At 36.3% G+C, this 18,357-nt stretch overlaps 2 protein-coding genes across 14 annotated transcripts in view; one reads left to right on the top strand and one right to left on the bottom strand.

The window, feature by feature from the left end:
* The window catches only part of stxbp5l (syntaxin binding protein 5L), a 154,389-nt gene that overhangs the window by 83,318 nt on the left and 52,714 nt on the right, over positions 1-18,357 (top strand). For all 13 annotated transcript variants that reach the window (XM_032568467.1, XM_032568471.1, XM_032568468.1 and 10 more), the window contains exons 6-8: positions 2,407-2,470; positions 15,964-16,047; positions 17,464-17,587. In XM_032568467.1, coding sequence (XP_032424358.1) covers positions 2,407-2,470; positions 15,964-16,047; positions 17,464-17,587 — 272 coding nt within the window. The remainder of the gene's footprint in view (positions 1-2,406; positions 2,471-15,963; positions 16,048-17,463; positions 17,588-18,357) is intronic.
* On the bottom strand, positions 3,854-6,505 carry LOC116723493 (uncharacterized). The gene is made up of 2 exons (XM_032568481.1): positions 5,102-6,505; positions 3,854-4,893 (listed from the first exon to the last, which is right to left on the bottom strand). The coding sequence occupies exons 1-2, from the start codon at positions 5,937-5,939 to the stop codon at positions 4,466-4,468; spliced, it is 1,266 nt and encodes a 421-aa protein (XP_032424372.1). The 5' UTR covers positions 5,940-6,505; the 3' UTR covers positions 3,854-4,465.

Here is an 18,357-nt window from a genome sequence, read left to right on the forward strand (position 1 = left end):
AAATGGAAGCAGGTGTGGGGGTAAACATGCAGAGCAATGAAAACAGAGGCAGAAACAAAGTAAACAAAGTTACTTCTCAAAGGAACTAAACTATGAGGACTATTTCAGGTCCTCTAGATTAAGAAAATTCCCCTTAAATGTTTACATTTAAAACTCTGATCACACACACACCTACATGATTAAAGACTCTTGTCTATTAGAGCCAAGTCAACATGTTTTTTAAAGAAATTCTGAACCTTTTAGCCTGCTGTTTAGCCTCTTAATACAGTTATATTCAGCAATTATATTCATAAATGTAATCTTTTTAAAAAAAATCTTTTGACTTATTATCTGCTGCTTTACTTTTGTACAGATTTCAAAGCTTGGCCTTGGCAGTTGTCAGAAAAAAACTTCATCACAAAGTCACTAATTTCTTGGCAACCCACCTGAAATTCTCATATCCGTCTCTTCAGTGTGAAGGCTTTCAGCATCCAAAGAATACAGCCTTCTGTACACAAAAGCAAGCATTAGTCCTGAGTCATGGTCATGGAAAATCCAATAAGTACAGAGAACATTTTTCCTCTGCTTCAATGTTTTTCATAAATAAACTCTAAGATAACTTTGTATCATCAGTTGACCCTAATGGATGTCTATCTGTGAGCAGGTAGTTAGGTAAGTGTTTTAGTTAGTCTTTATGAAAATGCATAGATCAATATATAGTAAGTATTTCAATTTATGTGTTTTTGTTGGGGAGCATCTGTATAGTGGAATCATTAGCAAATAGTTAATTTAATTTAAGCTCAGTATTTTTTTCTCTTAAGGCCTGGGAGGTTTGTCAGAGATTGTTGGTGAACAACAATATGAAGACTAAATAACTGATAGAACTGAGATAAAGTTGTGGAGAAAGCATAACAAATCCATAGAGCTGTTCTATCTATCATCAGAAAGATTGAATAGGTCTATTGTAAGAGATAGTCATTCACCTACACTGATTAGTATTAATCAAAGAAGAAGCCAAATGGTCAGTTACTCTGAAGGAGTCGCACCTGTTTCAATAGACTGGCTAGATTTGTTGACAGGTAAAACCAAGTATTAGTCTTGCATTTTAAAGATCTCACCTTTATGTAAAATTCATAAGCAAAAAGCCGTTGTTGAAAGGCTATAAAAAGACTTTCCACAAGCAATGAAGGGCTCATGAAAAACATGTGAAAAGGTTCTCTGCTCAGAAAAGACTAAAACAGACCTTCATGTAACATGTACAGCTCTTTGTTTGGTGGAAAACCAACATTTTAGCCTACCCTGAACATGCCATCTGCACTGTGAAACATGGTGGTGTCAGCGCTGTATTATAAGTTTGTTTTTTTAGCAGGGACAGACAAGCTGCTCAGAGTAGATGGTGATTTGTATGGAGCTAAACAAAGAAAAATCCTGGGAGAAAACCTGTTAGATGCTGCAAAAAAGAGACTTAACTGGGGTGAGGTTCACCTACCAGCAGGACAGTAATACTAAACATGCAGCTAAAGTCGTGACATTGTTTCTTTCCTGATTCTCTCCAAAATCTTCTGAGGCCTTTGCAGATTAGCTTTAGCTTTTTATACATACAGGTAACTCTTTGCTGCTCAAGAGGGCGGAATATACATGCAACAATCCATTTTCTCTGAGTTTTTTTGTTGTAAAATATCGACTATCCTTCCACTTTACAACTACTTGCTTGTTAATGTTGGTCATTCACATTAGATCCCAATAAAATACTCTAATTTATCTGATTGTAATGTAACAATATGGGAAAAAGCCAAAGGTCTCCTTATACACTTGCAAGGCAATGTAAGTTCAGTTAATTATGCAAAGTGCCCTAATTTAGATCAGTGTATAGAACAGTACAATTATTATTAGGTTATATATACCAAATCTTGGTGCATTCTTTTTGTATTTCAGACATTATAATGGGAACCAGAACATAGGTGTAAATGGTTCTTAGATTGCATGTCATTGTGCAGCTTTCATTGGCACGTAATAAAAAGAAATGCACTCCTGAAAGCACATTACATGTGTTATTGCACAAAAGGGTAATTTACTAAATGTAGCTGTCGGCTGGATTTTTATTACAAGAAAATTATAGTTATAACACACCACCTTTTAAAGTGCATATGTGCTGCCCTCGCTGCTTTTTATTTTTACTCAGTGCTCTCTAAATATCAGTAATTTTATTTATTTTTTTTTCAGAGAATGCCTATAAATGTCACAGCTTTTAGCAGCAATAGTTTAACCTAATTTTTAGCAACGACTTGTATTCCGGCTTGTATAGATAAAAGGAAAAATGCAAACATAATTCCTTGACTGTGGGGGGGAAAAGAATTCCTGTAATGTTGTTTTGCAGCACTACAGGACATGTCTGTGTTTCATACGTCATCTTTCTTCTCATCTTAGGTCAACTAAAACTCACCCAGGTCCTGTAGTTCATCTGAGTGACAGCCCAAAGGACGAAGGCAAGGTGAGTAGGTGGACTCGATCAAATCTTGGCAACATCTCCTGGTTTCTTTTACTCAAACTCTTGGTGGCTCCTTCCTTCTCCCACTGCTATACTCTTTGTTAAACTTCTCTTAGCCCCACATCCCCTGGTATGCCTTTTATTTCGACTTTTGAGTTTGCTGTCTTCTTTTTCCTCCTGTTTCATGAATTATGCTCACAGAAGTGCAAAGAATGTGTGACTCTACCTGTTTGAGCAGATTTGTATTTCAATCCTAATTAAGGACAACTCCAGAGTGTCATGCAGAGTAGTTTTTACAGAAAGTTTTCAGCATATTAATTTCCACAATAAACTTAGGATAATTCGGATACAGGCAGACTTAACGAGGTGTTTCTGCATTCAGAAAATGTATCCACACTACAATAACACTGCAGTTAAATCTCTCTCTGTATATATACACACATATATAGATGTAGCCATGCTGTTTGACCCGATGCACCAGATGGTTAGTCACTGAGAACCATCTGGACAGATTATGCTGTGAACTGCTTAGAAAAGAGCTGGCACGTCCAAGAAAACACTGGGCAGGTGATTGGATTTAGAGAGAAATCATGTTTTCGACCAAGAAAATCAGCCTGCCTGTTCTTTCCTCCTCCGATCAAGTTGCATAGCTGTGATTTATCTGACACTCACCTCTGTAGGGCCGGGCATCTGAGCTGGACTCTAAGGAATTTGATTTTTATAATAAATATCCAATTTAGTTTGTATATAAAATTTAAATATATTATTTATTGTGCTGTATCTGATTGCTTTATTATTTTTTTTCATTGTGAATGATAGTTTGAGCTTCTTATTTACTCCATAACTGTACAATAGGTGTGTTGGTTAAAAATTTTGCCCAGATGCCAGTGTTGTGTTCAAGACCACCTAACCCGAGACGAAGACAAGACCAAGACCAGAGTGTATCGAGACCGAGACAAGACCAAGACTTTTAGGGTCCGATACCAAGTCAAGACCAAGACCGAGGGAAGTCGAGACCGAGTCAAGACCAAGACCAGCGCCAGTATGTGACAATAAAATGTGAAACATGATCAAAATCACTAAAATTGATCTAAAAGACCCACATTCACGTAAAAACACCTAGATATTTTACACAGAGAACTGGAATAAACATAAACATCTTTATTTAGTACTTCTATGTTGTGATCACAGAATTTCAAACAATCAAAGTCGATCAAAATAGTATTTTCTCTGCCTTTCATGAACAGTACATACATTTATGTTGTTTTTAAATGTGCTATTTCAAAACCATGTGCAAATATGTAAAACTGAAAAAATGCCAATCATTTCTCTCGTTTCTCTCTCGTATACAGATTATAGCTACATTATATAACTTTTCTTAAATAAATCTATATCTATCACCAAGTTGTGACAATATGTTATGAGACAGATAATTTGTTGAAAAAAAGATTGATCTCCTTCACTTCCTCCCTGAGCGACTACTGCCATCTGCAGAAATACAAACCCCATTGAAATACGTGCACAAAAACATGACTGACTTTTATCAGTTCTAAGACCCTTTTGCTGGATCAGATGGTTTGTTTTTGACCAAGCAGTGTATTTCTCCAGTTAGCACTGGGAACATGGAGAAAAGGCAGAGGAGCTCAATATTTTCACAGCTTGTCGGTCTCATAACATACTGACACAACATAGTGACATAAATATATAAAAAAAACTATATAACTTTTACAAAGATATTTTTTTGTTTTAACAAAGTTACATACTGCATCTTTAACTCTGCTGTTGAATGGATGTAGCAACTTATACATAACATACATAATAAAGAAATCTGACATTTAGAGGCCCAACTGCATGCGTTTCAAAAATAAAATTATACAACTGGAAGCAGTTTCATAATACGCCAAAGCTTTAGAAAACGTCAATGGCAAAACTCGAGAACAAGGATAACCATGTAGTTGAACAGTGGTTGAAATAAAGTAGGTGATACATAAAATTAGTTTAAAGTAAGGTTTCATTGCACTTCAGAAAGATTAGAGACTGCAGCATTTTTGCACCTAAACGTGCACGATGGGGTCTCATTACAATGCCTCCTCGACTAAAAACCCTTTCCACTGGTGCAGAGGAGGCAGGGACGGATAGCACTTTCAAAGCCAAATTGTGCAGTTGAGGATATTTGGACTGGTTTTCTCCCCAGAAGGCAAGAGCATTGTCACTGTCACAGTCTCTTATATCATTAAAGTATCTGTTTAATTGTGTTGCAATACTTGAATTCTGGACAGAGGAGCTGTGCTTCTTATGTGCCTTGTAGCGTGACAGAAGTCGAGGGCATTTGGCTGGTGGCGAATGACTGGTTGGATCCACATTCATGGCTTCTGAGCACTTGTCATCTGTACTCTCCATGTTCTCCACCCCAAAGATCAATGTGTCTGAAAAACACAAACACAATGACTGTGTTAGTTTTCAAGAACTTTGAGTGTACAAAATAATGTTTATGACAAAAGTAAACTGATGAAAAGAAGACTATAAATTCCACTTTATGATTTAAGGCTTTATGTGCTACGAATTTGAGACATTTTAAGATTTATAATTTTGCAAATAAGACTTTTTTTTCAGCAAAGAAAAATGCATACCAACCTGTCAGTGTCTTCTTAAGTTCATCTCTGAACTTCTTCACCGATGCTGCATTACCTCCGTTGGTAACATCTAAATCCACCCAGCTTAAGCCAAACTGTGGATCCAGCATGGCAGCAAAGAAGTACACATCATGGTTAAAAGGTTCCTCTCTTCCACTGTCTTTGGCCATGTTTGTTTTTGTAAAGATTCCAGAAAATCTTTTCACCAGAGACTGCTGGAGGGCTCTGACCAACGGCCGGCACTGCATTCGGGTCTCCTCCATCTTGAGGAGGTGTGTGTTCAAGTCCAGTACAGTTGGAACCACCATACTAATAGTCACTGATCTTTCCCCTTGGGTCAGCTCTGTTGCTTCAGCAAATGGAGAAAGAACTATACATAGCTCCTTTAGCTGGTTCCACTCCCGCGCACTGAACACGACATCCTCATAGTCTTTGTTGCACATTTCACTGAGTGATTTGTGTTCTAGAGTTGTAAGGGCCTGTACTTGTTTAAATGTACTGTTCCAACGAGTTGTATTTGCAGCTGGAACACTTTTATTGGTGCCAAATGCAGCCTCAAACTTATCTTTAAATTGTGAGCTGCTATGTAAAAGGGTTGCGAACTTTGACGTTTTTGCTATGGTGCGAGAAATGGTCTTGACCTCCTTCATACCATCATGCACAACTAACTGGAGAGAGTGTGCAAAGCAGGAAAGACGTTCACCAGATGACCATGGTAAGTCAATGTCTTCCTCTGAATTAATGTCCTCCCACAAGTGCTCGTCATCTAAATTATCCTCTTCACTCTCACTGTCATCAGATTGCTGCTGGGGCATGTGTACTTTGAAAGCACATTTCATATTGGGTGCATTGTCTGTTATGATATAGCTAATTTTGTCACGAATACCATATTCCTCAGTGATCTCCTCAAAGGCAGACGCAATGTGCTCTCCAGTATGCCTCCCTGTAAAACGCCTACAGTCCAGCAGGTAGGATTCAAGTGCATAGCAATCTTTAGATTTGTAGCACACATGGGCAGTCACCCCAAGAAAGGAGCGTAGCCTGCGATCAGACCAAAGGTCAGTTGTTAATGACACAGACGACTGGGTCTTCAGTTTCTCCAAGACAGTTTCCTTGACTTTTCTGACCAATTCTGGAATTCGTCTCTCAGAAACTGTTTTTCTAGAGATTGGTGTGTATTTACTGTCCAGGACTTCAAGAAAGTGTTTAAAGTGTCCATTTTCCACGAGGGAGAGGGGCAGACAACATCCAATGATCAAATCTTGAACAATGGCTTCACTGATGGCTTGCTGCCTTGGCGATTGTGGGCTGTAGAGCTGCACTTTCTGTGTAAATAACGATATTGTTGGCTGTGTGACATCACTCTGTTGCCCTGCCTTGTATTCCAGGAACCTAGTAAATAGGACATAGAAATCAGTTTATCTGATCATATGAACATCAATTACATAAGAAAACAACCTTAAAAATAAGTAGGAACTTTACAAATACATGTCAAATATGTGTAATGTAATGTTACTAGAAACGCATGTAGATAAACAAAATGCAAATCAATGGTATTTTGGCCATCACATTTTTGAAATGGATAAACAAGTAAGTTAAATGACTGATATGGTATGAACCAGAGGTGGGGACTCGAGTCACATGACTTGGACTCGAGTCAGACTCGAGTCGTTAAAATCACGACTTGAGACTTGACTTGAAAAAATGCTGAAAGACTCGGACTTGACTTTGACTTTCATGCCATTGACTTGGGACTTGACTCGACTTGAAGCTGTTTACTTGAAAAGACTTGATATTTTTTACTCAAAGTCTTAAAATTTAAAACACATTATTTATAAAGTGGCGTCATTAATTAATTTCACTCATTCCGTATCAATATGCGCAGACCGTCACTATGTTTTTCCTCTCTCCTTATGTATGTATGTGTACGTAGCTGCAGCACAACCAATCAAATTAACAGGATTTGGACGTTTAAAAAAACGCGGCAAAGGTGCAGAGCTCAGGGAACGAAATACGAAATAACCGCTCGAATATGCTTCCGCGAGTAATTTCTTTTGGCTACGTAGGTTATGAACTTTCGACTAAAAAACGAACTGCAACTTGTAAAACATGCAAGAAGAGAATATCGGATGGAGATGCCACGATGTCCAACTTTGTCAGGCATTTGAAGCTTCACAGAGATCGGTAGGTGGCACTTTTCTTTTGCTGTAAGATAGTTGACTTTAGCTAACTTCGTGTTAGCATGTGTACTCCGGGTTAAATTGGTTCTGGGCAATGAACATGCACACTCTTCCTTCACTGTTTAATGTGGCCACCAGAGTTTTGGCAGTGCCTGCTTGCAGTGCTCCAGTGGAGCGCGTCTTCAGCTATGGTGGCATCATTTTACGTCCTCATCGTGCACAAATGACAGACAGACTTTTGGCCAGTTTGGTGTTTTGCAAATGCAATGCAGAATAGTTAACTGAAATACAGTATCCTCAATTGCAGATTTCTGTCAATTGTTCAGTTGATATATTTGTTTTGTTTCTTATGTCACTCAAAACATGGACACATAAAAATACATGTTCACTCAGTGACCAGGTCAGAGAAAAGAGGAAAAAACTGCTGTTATCGTTCTTTGTATTGTGCTGTGGAAATGTCAGCATTTTCGTCTTTTTTTTATTGAATATCAAGTTTAACAGAACTGCGCAATAAAGTGGTCCAATTTAAAAATGTTTTTTATACTTTGTGTTCAGCTACACATGTTCTATCATTTGAGATAAATACATATTTTAAAAAGAACGAATGGTCTATTATTTGAATTTTATGTATAATTGCAAATTATAAAAAATAAAATAAAATAAAAACGACTCGAAATGACTTGAAATTAAAGGTTCCTGACTTGAGACTTGACTCGACTTTTGCCTGTCTTTACTTGAGACTTGACTCGGACTTGAGGACAGAGACTTGAGACTTACTTGAGACTTGCAACACAGTGACTTGGTCACACCTCTGGTATGAACCATAGAGAGTGAACTGGTAAAAAGTTACTTATTGACCTGAAATTGTAAATGGCAACATAACAATGTGGTTTCTAAAAGTAATTTGCCTATATCCATACAAAGCAACTAATTTATTAATTTTTCATAAGGTGAGGCATATTAGTCTCTTCACTCTCTGCTTATATCTATAGACTAGTTCCCACAGCCAAACAACAGAGCATCACCTCCACGTCTTATCTTCAATGTCAGGAGCTATATCCAGCTCCTAAGGTCAATGTAACTTACATTGACCTTAGTTCATAATTATGAGACAGTGAATGAATTCATTCACTGTCTCATAATTGTTTTTCATGAGAAAGAAAAAATCTAACTTAGGAACAGGATGTTATTATATGTCCAGTCGACTCAGTCTCTCAAGGTTAACTGCATTTGCTTACTTCCCTTAATAATGTTAATTGTAGGACCAATGCAAGAAAATACAACTTATTTAAGGTTAAGCATATCAGGTTTGGCACATTAATAAATTATATATGATGGCTTTGGAGACATTGGGGTTACCCACCAGCACAAGCCAGCACATGCTGACAGAACCATTACGTTCTGTCATGGTTACGTTACAGAACGTAACCATTACGAACCATTACGTTCTGTCATGGTTACTTATTGACAGAACCATTACGAACCATTATGTTCTGTCATGGTTACTTATTGACAGAACCATTACGAACCATTACGTTCTGTCATGGTGACTTATTGACAGAACCATTACGAACCATTGTTCTGTCATGGTTACGTACGTCACCTTATTATGGTTATTAATAAACATAGGTAGAGACTTCCACATCAGTCTTCTCCTTCATGAGAAGTATTGAACAAGAACCAAAATATATTACGATTATCTATTCAGACTTTTATTTTTGCTCTGCTTCCACCTATGTGCTGCAATCCACTCATGAAGCCGACAGAAATACGGAGACATGTTCAGGAAAGCTGTAATTGAAACAGCGTTGTCCATGCACAACACGAATCAACACTTCTTTAAATTAAATCAGTAATGTCCGACATGTTTTCACAAACACTACTAGGTGACAACTTGTGCATCAAGCTAGGTGGCAAATAGCGGATAAGAAAGGAGAACATTCACCCTAAAAGATAAAGCATACATATATAACTTTAGCTAACTTAATATGTGTAGCTAATATTGAAATAAGAACTGTGTGATGGCCGGGTAGAATAATTTTGATACCGAGGAAATTGCTTACGTTAACTTGCTAGCTTTCCTAATATCACTTTTACACACAGCTTACCTTTCTTTGTGCTTTCTTTCAAGGTGTCAATAAAAGTTGGACGTAGTCCCCACCGTCTCTGATAGTGAAGCACTGCAGAACTTACATTGCGCTGTATGCTTTTTTCTCAATGTTGCTTTACAAATGTATTGTTTGTGATTTAAATAGCCAAATTTTATAACCGATGATTTGGCCGACATCTTATCCCCTTCTCAGACAACCACTTGTAACTTTCAATCGAAGTGCTGCAGTCCGCGCTCAAGGTGAAAGGGGGTGGGGCGACAGCAGTTAAAAAAACAACATGCATTTACCAATGAGACGGGTTATTGCTTGGATTTGAATCAGGAGTGCATCCAATAAAAAGAAGGATCTTAAAGAAATTGATACTGATGATTTAGCGTTATTTTCACAGTTGTGGTCTTGACCGGTCTTGAAATAAAATACCGAGTCCTCAATGTCCGAGACCGAGACAAGACCGAGACCAAATGTGGTCGAGTCCGAGGCAAGACCGAGACTATCAAAAAATGGTCTTAAGACCGGTCTCGAGACCAAGACCGTTTTCGAGTACTACAACACTGCCAGATGCAATCTTTCATTAAAATCCTACAATCAAAACAAATTCTTAAAGATAAATTCTGAATTCTTAATTTGGTCAAGTATTGTGATCAGAAATATATTTTTAAATTTCACATAGGTGCTTCTTAATTATTCATAGCTCAATGGGACATTATGCGTTAAAATAGAAAAGTTTTGCAGTATCAGTGGATTTGCTCAATAACTTAAAGCATAAATATGTGACTTGATCTAAATCCTTTTATTTACAATAGAAAATTAACAGCTATTTCTACTTTTTCCTATTTTTCTTCAATGCATCAGATAGCAACAGAAGTCATTTATGGTTTCTTCTCCTGTAGAATTGGTCTATCATGTATTTATTTGGCAGTAAATATTCTTATTCTTCTATTTCATATAAAAATATAATTTCTGTCTCTTTATGGTTCACAATGTTTCTTTGCTCTTTTTTTTGCACAGAGCAGAATTCGCCCACCTGTTTTTGGTATGCTAAAACAGCACTTCAGATTTTACAGTGTACATCTGTTACAAAAAGTACAACTATTAAAATGACCTTCTGTTTTTATTAGTCACCTTAAATTGAATTAATTTCTTGTGATTGATATAGATTTACCTCTATTGGATGTCCTTAGATAAGTAATTTTATTATTTGAATCGCTTCTCAAGTACATGAAACAGCTCATTCACCTGCATTCACTTACTGTTTGTATTTGTCCCTATGTCAAGATTAGAGTAACAGTTAATATACGTCATAGACACCATTGCTATACTTGTAAAAATAAAGACCTCAATTTGTTTTAGCCACAGAAATGCTTTTCTGTTACTGACTGCAGTTGTCTCCTTGTGTTTAGAAATATTTTGTCAGGTTTCAGACAGCAGACACCGGCAGTCTGAAGATGAAAGCAGACAATCATAAACACCACGAATACACTCAGATACAGTCACACCCTGCTGTCATTGGGTTCTTTATAGAAAAACTCTTAGGTTGTCGCAGGCTCATCCTGATTTATTAGTCAGGTTTATCTGATAAGTAGTTGGCTTGTCTGCTCAGGTAGACAACTGGACGTCTGCAGCTTTACAGACATGCCTCTAGCTTGCAAACTGTAGTTTTGGAACTGCTCTACCTTTATGGGAGTGATGGAATAGCACGCCTGTACAGATGAATTCATGTTTCTTATAAGCAAGAGAAAAGTGTAGGAGCCCTCTTTCAACCATGTGAATGGCATCTCGTTAAAGAACTTTAAACTATAGACATGATACGATAGAAATTGTAACAATTTTGAAACGAACTTCAACACTTTGGTGTACTATCATAGCAGTAACAGCCCATGTCTATTCTTGAATATAGATGTCTGAAAATGACAAGTCTGACTCAAAAAAATACTTTGCTTTGTGGAGAGTAAGTTTCTTTCTGGCACGCTGATTTGATTCTAATGCTTTTTTCCTATAATGAGTTTTCAGCTGATGAAATCTCCACTTAAGCAGAAAGAAAATTACTGCATAGTCAGTTCAGTTTTCCGTCTCGCTGTAGTGTTATCCTCTTTTCAAAATGCCAGCAGCTGGCTTTGAGTTTCTATTCTGTTTTTGTTTTCCTTTTCAAATTTAAATTTTTTCTACTCACACCTCCTGTGTAGATGGGGTATTTCCTGTGCAGTTCAGCTACAGTAATTTCCTGTGTTTGCTTAAAACAACACATTTTCCATGTTAGTCAATTGTCCTACAGCTGTCATCTGTTTGTTCTTACCTTTGCTGTGTATATATACTCACTGCACATCAGACACATTTGCTAAATCATCCACAAGCAGTTGAAAGAATTGTGTGCTTTCTTTATCTGTCTTGTCATTGGGTTCTGTTTTACTTATTTTTCTTTATGTGTCAGTTTGCCCTTGGAAATTTGCACCCAGTTTATTTGGCTGTTTTCTAAAATATGGACTTGACAGACATTATGAGTTCTGTCTGCCTACTTAGACTGCCATGGTGATTGTTGTGAAAATTTCTTTGAGTTTTCAGTCTGAATTACGTCAACAACCTGCCTCCAATCTCAAAGTCAAACTGATATGAACACGGTAAACAGCCATTCATCATGCTAAATTAGGTCTGCTGTCAAACATCACATACCTTTGAGAACATACTGCGCAGTATTGATTCTCTATCTGCATATTGACAGTATGTCTTCATTCTTCTTTACTTTTCGATGTTACTAATGTAAAACTTCAAGGTTGCAGGATGTTTCTAAAGGGCAGCTTTTATCCTCAGCTTCACACGCCTATTTTCATATTTGAGATGTCACACTGTGTCTCTGCTCAGCAGGAGAGCCATTTCCGCATGCTGTCTGTGCTCCTCCCAGCACTACTGATCTCCTTCTCCCGTCATTTGTGATCAGACTGCATCAATCTGCTCTTATCTTTTGTATAGTGCATGCAGAATTTTGTACCCATCAGTACATGTGGAGAAGAAATTAGGTGTTGTTTCAAGTCCAAAAGGTCCTACCTTCCTTTGAAGTAGTTTTACATGTCATATATATTACAGTATAAATTTGACAATATCTGTGATAAAAAAAACTGTACAGTCCTAATCAGTGGGATTCCTTTGTTTCCATCAAAAAATAAAGGAACAATTTGGTGGAGTTAACAGTGTAGTGCCTCATTTCTAGGGTCAGTGTGGCTCGGTACACTATTTTACAGTCTGGCATTTCAGGGGAGCATTTCCACCACCAGTTGGATTTTCACTGGTCAGCAGGAGATCCAGTGATCTCCTGGATTTGTCTTGTCTTTCGTGGATAAGACAAAAGAACATTTCATCTTATCCACATAATATGTGAAAGTTTTTGGAAACATTTTGTCTTATCCACCTAATGTCTGAAAGTTTTTGAACCTTTTCCTTCATTTTATCCCAAATAAAACCACTTTGATCTTTAATTAATTTTTCCTAGAGGTTTGGAGATGCTGAATTCAGAACCAGAACCTTTTGGGTTCTCAGAATAACAAAAAAAAAATTCTGAATCTCTCCCTTTTTCATCCCAGAAACACTAGGCATTTGGGATTAGGCCTAAATGCCCAGCAAGCTAGCATGTCTCATGCTTGTCACAAGCAGTGACATTTTTCTGTTCCCCAATCAATGGACTGTGTTGCGTAATGCCAGTACCTTAACCTTAACTGTACCATTGTTCTATGGACCTACGACTAAAGGGGGCACAGGAATGGTGCATTGTGGGTCGGCATATTATTTTGTCGAAACAAACAAAATAACATACCGACCTGCACTGACACGTGCTACACCACTCATAAAAAAGGGGGCATAAGATCAACCTTCAAAGCTGTAAAGTGGGTGTTCAACAAGTAAACCTTTTAGAATCGCTGTTCTCCAGTAGACCTTATTAATACATTACTTGAAAGTTTTAAAGATGATTAGTAAGATTTGCATGCAGATGATGCTATGATATATCTAAATGTGAGACTCTACAGTGGTCTGCAGCAGTCTTGAACAAGCAAATGGCTGAAGTCTTACAGGGAACCATTTTGTGTCTAAGTTGCACCTGAAGTGTTGTTTTATAAATTTGACAATATTGTGTCTTTCTTTTAAGTTTTACTTTATTGCTAGTTTTAAATAAAGGTGTTTATACAGGTAGTTTTAAAAGTTATATTTTAAAAGTATAACCAAGGACTGTCTCTAATTAACATTTGACCAGAGGACTTAATGTTTTATGTTCTATCTTTAATTAGAAAAATCTACTCTGACTCCAGAATTGTTCAGAACCTTCAAGGTCTTTGGAATTAAAGTTAAATCAGCCTCCCTATAAACTTAATGTCTCATATTTAAAAGATGCTTCATAGAACATTTCAAAGGTGGCAAATATTAAAATGTCTTTGAATGAATTTCAGTAATTGGTATCACAATGTAAACGATTAGTGTATCTCAAACCTTCTTATCAACATACAATCTGAAAATGTGAAACCTACATCAATAAAACATCAAATTAAAGTAATACTACTTTATACTGTATCTCAATTGTATGAAAACAGTTATAAAATTCTTGAGGCTTAGGTCAATCAATTTCTTTCTAACATTTAAAGTGAGTAGTTTTATTCAGTCTCATCCAGTCATTTAAAACAATTCTCTAAAATAAAAAAACTTTAATTTATAAGTTATACTTTCATTTTTTTATGCGTTTTAATTTTTAGTTCTTCACATGGTTGAAGAATTTTTAATTAGTAATTAATAACTTCATGTTTTTATGGTGTTTGAATATAGCACAATACAGAGATCCAGTTCTTTTAGCCTTTCTCTAAAGGAGAAAGACAAGAGAGTATGCTATTAAAGTAAGGCACAAGTGTATCAATATTAATAAGCAAGATAATGCTATAAGAGTCTGTCTACTGGCTTAAACTTTCCCATTTCATGGCACAACTGGAACTGTATTGTGAGTAATAAAACAAAAAAGCTGATAATATCTGAGCAATTAGAGCAAAAACGTTTTGACCTTTACTTTTTTTTTTTTTACTTCAATGTTGAGTTTCTATAATTGGACTCCGACATTTGTAAAGATTTAGTACTACATTCATGCAATTCCCTCTCTTTGTAGAACATTAAATTCGGAGGCTACTTTTTATCTAAAACTGAATATATTGTAAAAGATGCTTTTATGTAAAATCTTTGAACAGAACTGAAATTGGGGTTGCGCTCATGTTTTTAAAATGCATAAATAAGCTAAAATAGTTCTCTAATATTTAAACAGCCAAGATGTTTCCATTATCCTGTCATTTTGATTGTAAAGGTGTCCTTTTAAGTTTTAAACATTTATATCTCCACAGTTGACAAATATGTAATAAAGGACTGAAAGAAAGAAGCTGAGAACAAAGCAGCTGAAAATGTGGGAGAAAGTTGTGAAGAGTGATGGCCATAGGTGGATGTTCAAAATTGAACTTGGGCATCAGTGCATAACACAATAGCCACCCAAGAATGAAGAAGGAATAGAGAAGTTTCTAGCTCAAATGTGAGCTCGTCAAACCAAGATTTAAATGGTTATTTCTGCAATAAGTAGGAGAACAACATCAGTAGGAATTCTGACTGAGGACAGTAGCCTGGAGACTAACCAGGAAATTAAAAGCATGCTCTGCCTACCTGTTTTTTAATTCGTGAGATCAATTTGAATTCACAAAAGACACTTTAATTCAGCATTCAGACAGCATTCTGCTCTGATTCTAAATACAATTTCTCTGATTTGCAGTATTAACGATGCGTTTTCTCTGAACAAGAGTGTCAACAGAATACTTACATCAACAGGCCATTCAGTAGTTGCTGAAAACATGCTAACAATTAATGGAAGCTGCTAAAAGTCTCATTTTCATATGTATTTTTTTTTATGTTTTCTTGGCTCAATTGCAATGACGTAATGTCGAAATACAGCTGTCAAAAGGTAATTTAAGCAAATCAAGTGTCATGCCACTCAAACTCTGAAGGTAGTCTACATTTAGCTTCATGTGTTGAAGAGGAAACATTTAGACATGGACATAAAACCTTCTTTTTTAATCCTATGGCACAAAGTGTTTTGAAGTGAAAACATTGTTTGTGACTGGTGAGGAAATGCTCACCCTCTTCATTTTTACAAATCTTGCCTACTTTTCCTGCATAGCAGGAGTGTATAAAAGAAACTTTTGTGTTTTGTGTTACCAGTTGTATATTTATTTGGCATATTCCTATTACTAAGTTCTTTCTTGCTAATCAAAATGATCCAGTTTCCACTTTGAGTAATAATTTGTTTCACTGTGGTGATTAACATATATAAATCTGATACATGGTGGTGGTGATTCATTTTTTTAATGGCTTGTCTCCACAGTCTCTCAGTGTATCATAGCAGCTCTATTTAAAATGACTTACGTGCTTTAAACAACAGCTAAAAGGTTGATTTAGTTGTTTTGTGTGTAGTATCAAGAGTTATAGGTTTTCTAGTAAAAAAAAATATGAAATATGCTCTTCAAAGTGTTATGATTTTGTATTTCATTTATTGTCACTCCTCTCTGCAGTTGCTTATAGGATTTGAGGGTGGAACCATTGTGCAGTGGGACCTCCGGGCCAAGAAGGCTGACTTCAGAATCTACTATGATGAGGTTCGCTCCATTCCTTCCTTTAATACACTGATAGAAACTGCACTTATGTGACATTTTATTTCTAAAGAAGTAAAAATTAAAAAAAAAACATGAAAGGCAACTTCTGAAAAGAATGTCAGAATTTATTAGCTACACTTTGTGGGTATTGTTTTCTTTAGAAGTAAAAAAACTAATACCCACCTAAATTGACAATGTAATTAGTTGTATTAATTACTTAATTTGTTGAAATAAAGTAGTTTCAAAAGAAAAGTTCCTTTTCCTTTTATTGACCTTTTACTCAGAAAGACGGTGACTATTGATTAAAAAAAGCCTCTAGTCATCATGTCTTCTTCTTATCATTGAGTGAAACAATTTAAGCTTTTTGCCTGCAAATACTTTTAAAGTCAACAAAGTGCAGCACAATTAAGATGTCTGAGCAGCATCAAATGGTATTGTCTTCAACAAGTCCGTAAGCATCCAATTACCGTTTCTTCAAAGAGTTGTAATTGGACGGATTGGAGCCTGCAAATGCTCTGGCCATTGAAGTTGTCCTTTTAAAGCTTACACGGTCCTGAAGGATATTAGCATTTACTTTCTTTATGATGTATAATTGTCACAACTTGTTTGCCATATTGATGTTAGTCAGAAGAGACTTTCTGGTAAAACTCAAATACTTTAATGTAAAAATGGAACAGAACTGTCATCACAATGTAACAGTATGTAATAGACATTTCAGCAAGCTGAGATTGTATTACATATATTAAAATTATTTCAAAGGTTAAAGATATGCTAGAGGTGATACAGGTCAGCAAAAGTGGTATATGTATAATCTGCTCTCTCGTCTTCTAAAGAATGTAAAAACAATGATTTTCAAAGAAACTGGTGTTTGTTTACAATTTAAGCTAAGCATTTAAATTGTCTTTTTGAATCAAACATAGATGTATGTTTGTATTTTCCTACCAAATTTTACTTGAATCTTTTTTTTCATTTCTATTCTAAAGCAAGGCATCCTTACAGCCATATTTGCCCTTGGTATTGTCACCTTGTGCACTTATCTTCCACTTATGCTGCCACTCTTATCTCCTCTTTCATTAAGAGAGCTTTCTGTGGCTCATCGTCAATGTAGCATAAAAGTTGTGTCTCACACCTACTGAGTTAAAAATGAATTTTAAAAAATTGGACAAGTCAAGAGTAAACAGCTAAATTATCCTTTGGGTGCACCCAGAACAATTTGTGAGAAGGGCAATTGCATGAATGTTGTAAGCTTTTACATAAAGCATGCTGGCACTAAGTGTGATATAACAATAAATAGATAAAGCAGACTATATATATATATATATATATATATATATATATATATATATATATATATATATATGAAAAGAAGGACTTGATTTTATGAAAGTAAAATATTATTTTGCTCTATGATTGGTACAGGCTATCCATTCAGTCAGTTGGCATCATGAAGGGAAGCAGTTTATGTGCAGTCACTCTGATGGCAGCCTGACGCTATGGAACCTCAGAAACACTACCAAGCCATTCCAGGTCACCTTTCCTCACGGTGAGATATCCACTCATTCCACTTCTCAAATTCCAGAAAAGCATGTAACTGGCCTCTTGCCTGTGTACCTTGCATTACAAAGGTGTTCATATCCCCTGACGTTTTTACCATTTCACTATGAACTGCAATGTATATTTGAGGATTACTTGTGATAGACACAATGCAGTGCATTATTCTGAAGTGAAAGGAAAAATGATACATGGTTTTCTAAAATCTTTACAAATAAAAACCAGAAATGTGTGATGTGCCTATTCAGAAAATTTTCACAGTTAACAACAGTACCTTTAATATATTACATGTTGCCAATTTGCTTCTCAGATCAACGACTTGGTAAATGTAGTATGGCTGTAGGTGATTTAATCTCTGTATTAATATAGTTGTTGTGTGAAGCCCTGAAACATTTAGAGTTCACCTGCAAATCTACAGAGATGTGGCCATCAACTTAAACTAATAGAGTGGGCAAGGAAAGCATTAATCAGAGGAGCAGCCAAGAGACCTATGGTATCTCTGGAGAAACTGCAGAGATTCACAGCTCAGGTGGGAGAATTTGTTTACAGAGTAACTATTAGTCATATACTTAAATATCTGTTCCCTATGGAAGAGTGGCAAGAAGAAAAAGCCATGTTTGGAAGGAACGCACAAAAAGTTGGGTTTGCAGTTTGGCACAAGTCATTAGAAGGACATGTCAGGCTTGTTAAAGAAGGTGCAGAGATGGAAGTAAAATCCTATTGTGAAACATGGCAGTGGCAGCAACATACTGTGAGATTGCT

Source organism: Xiphophorus hellerii, chromosome 7 (assembly GCF_003331165.1).
Source record: "Xiphophorus hellerii strain 12219 chromosome 7, Xiphophorus_hellerii-4.1, whole genome shotgun sequence".
NCBI lineage: Eukaryota > Metazoa > Chordata > Actinopteri > Cyprinodontiformes > Poeciliidae > Xiphophorus > Xiphophorus hellerii.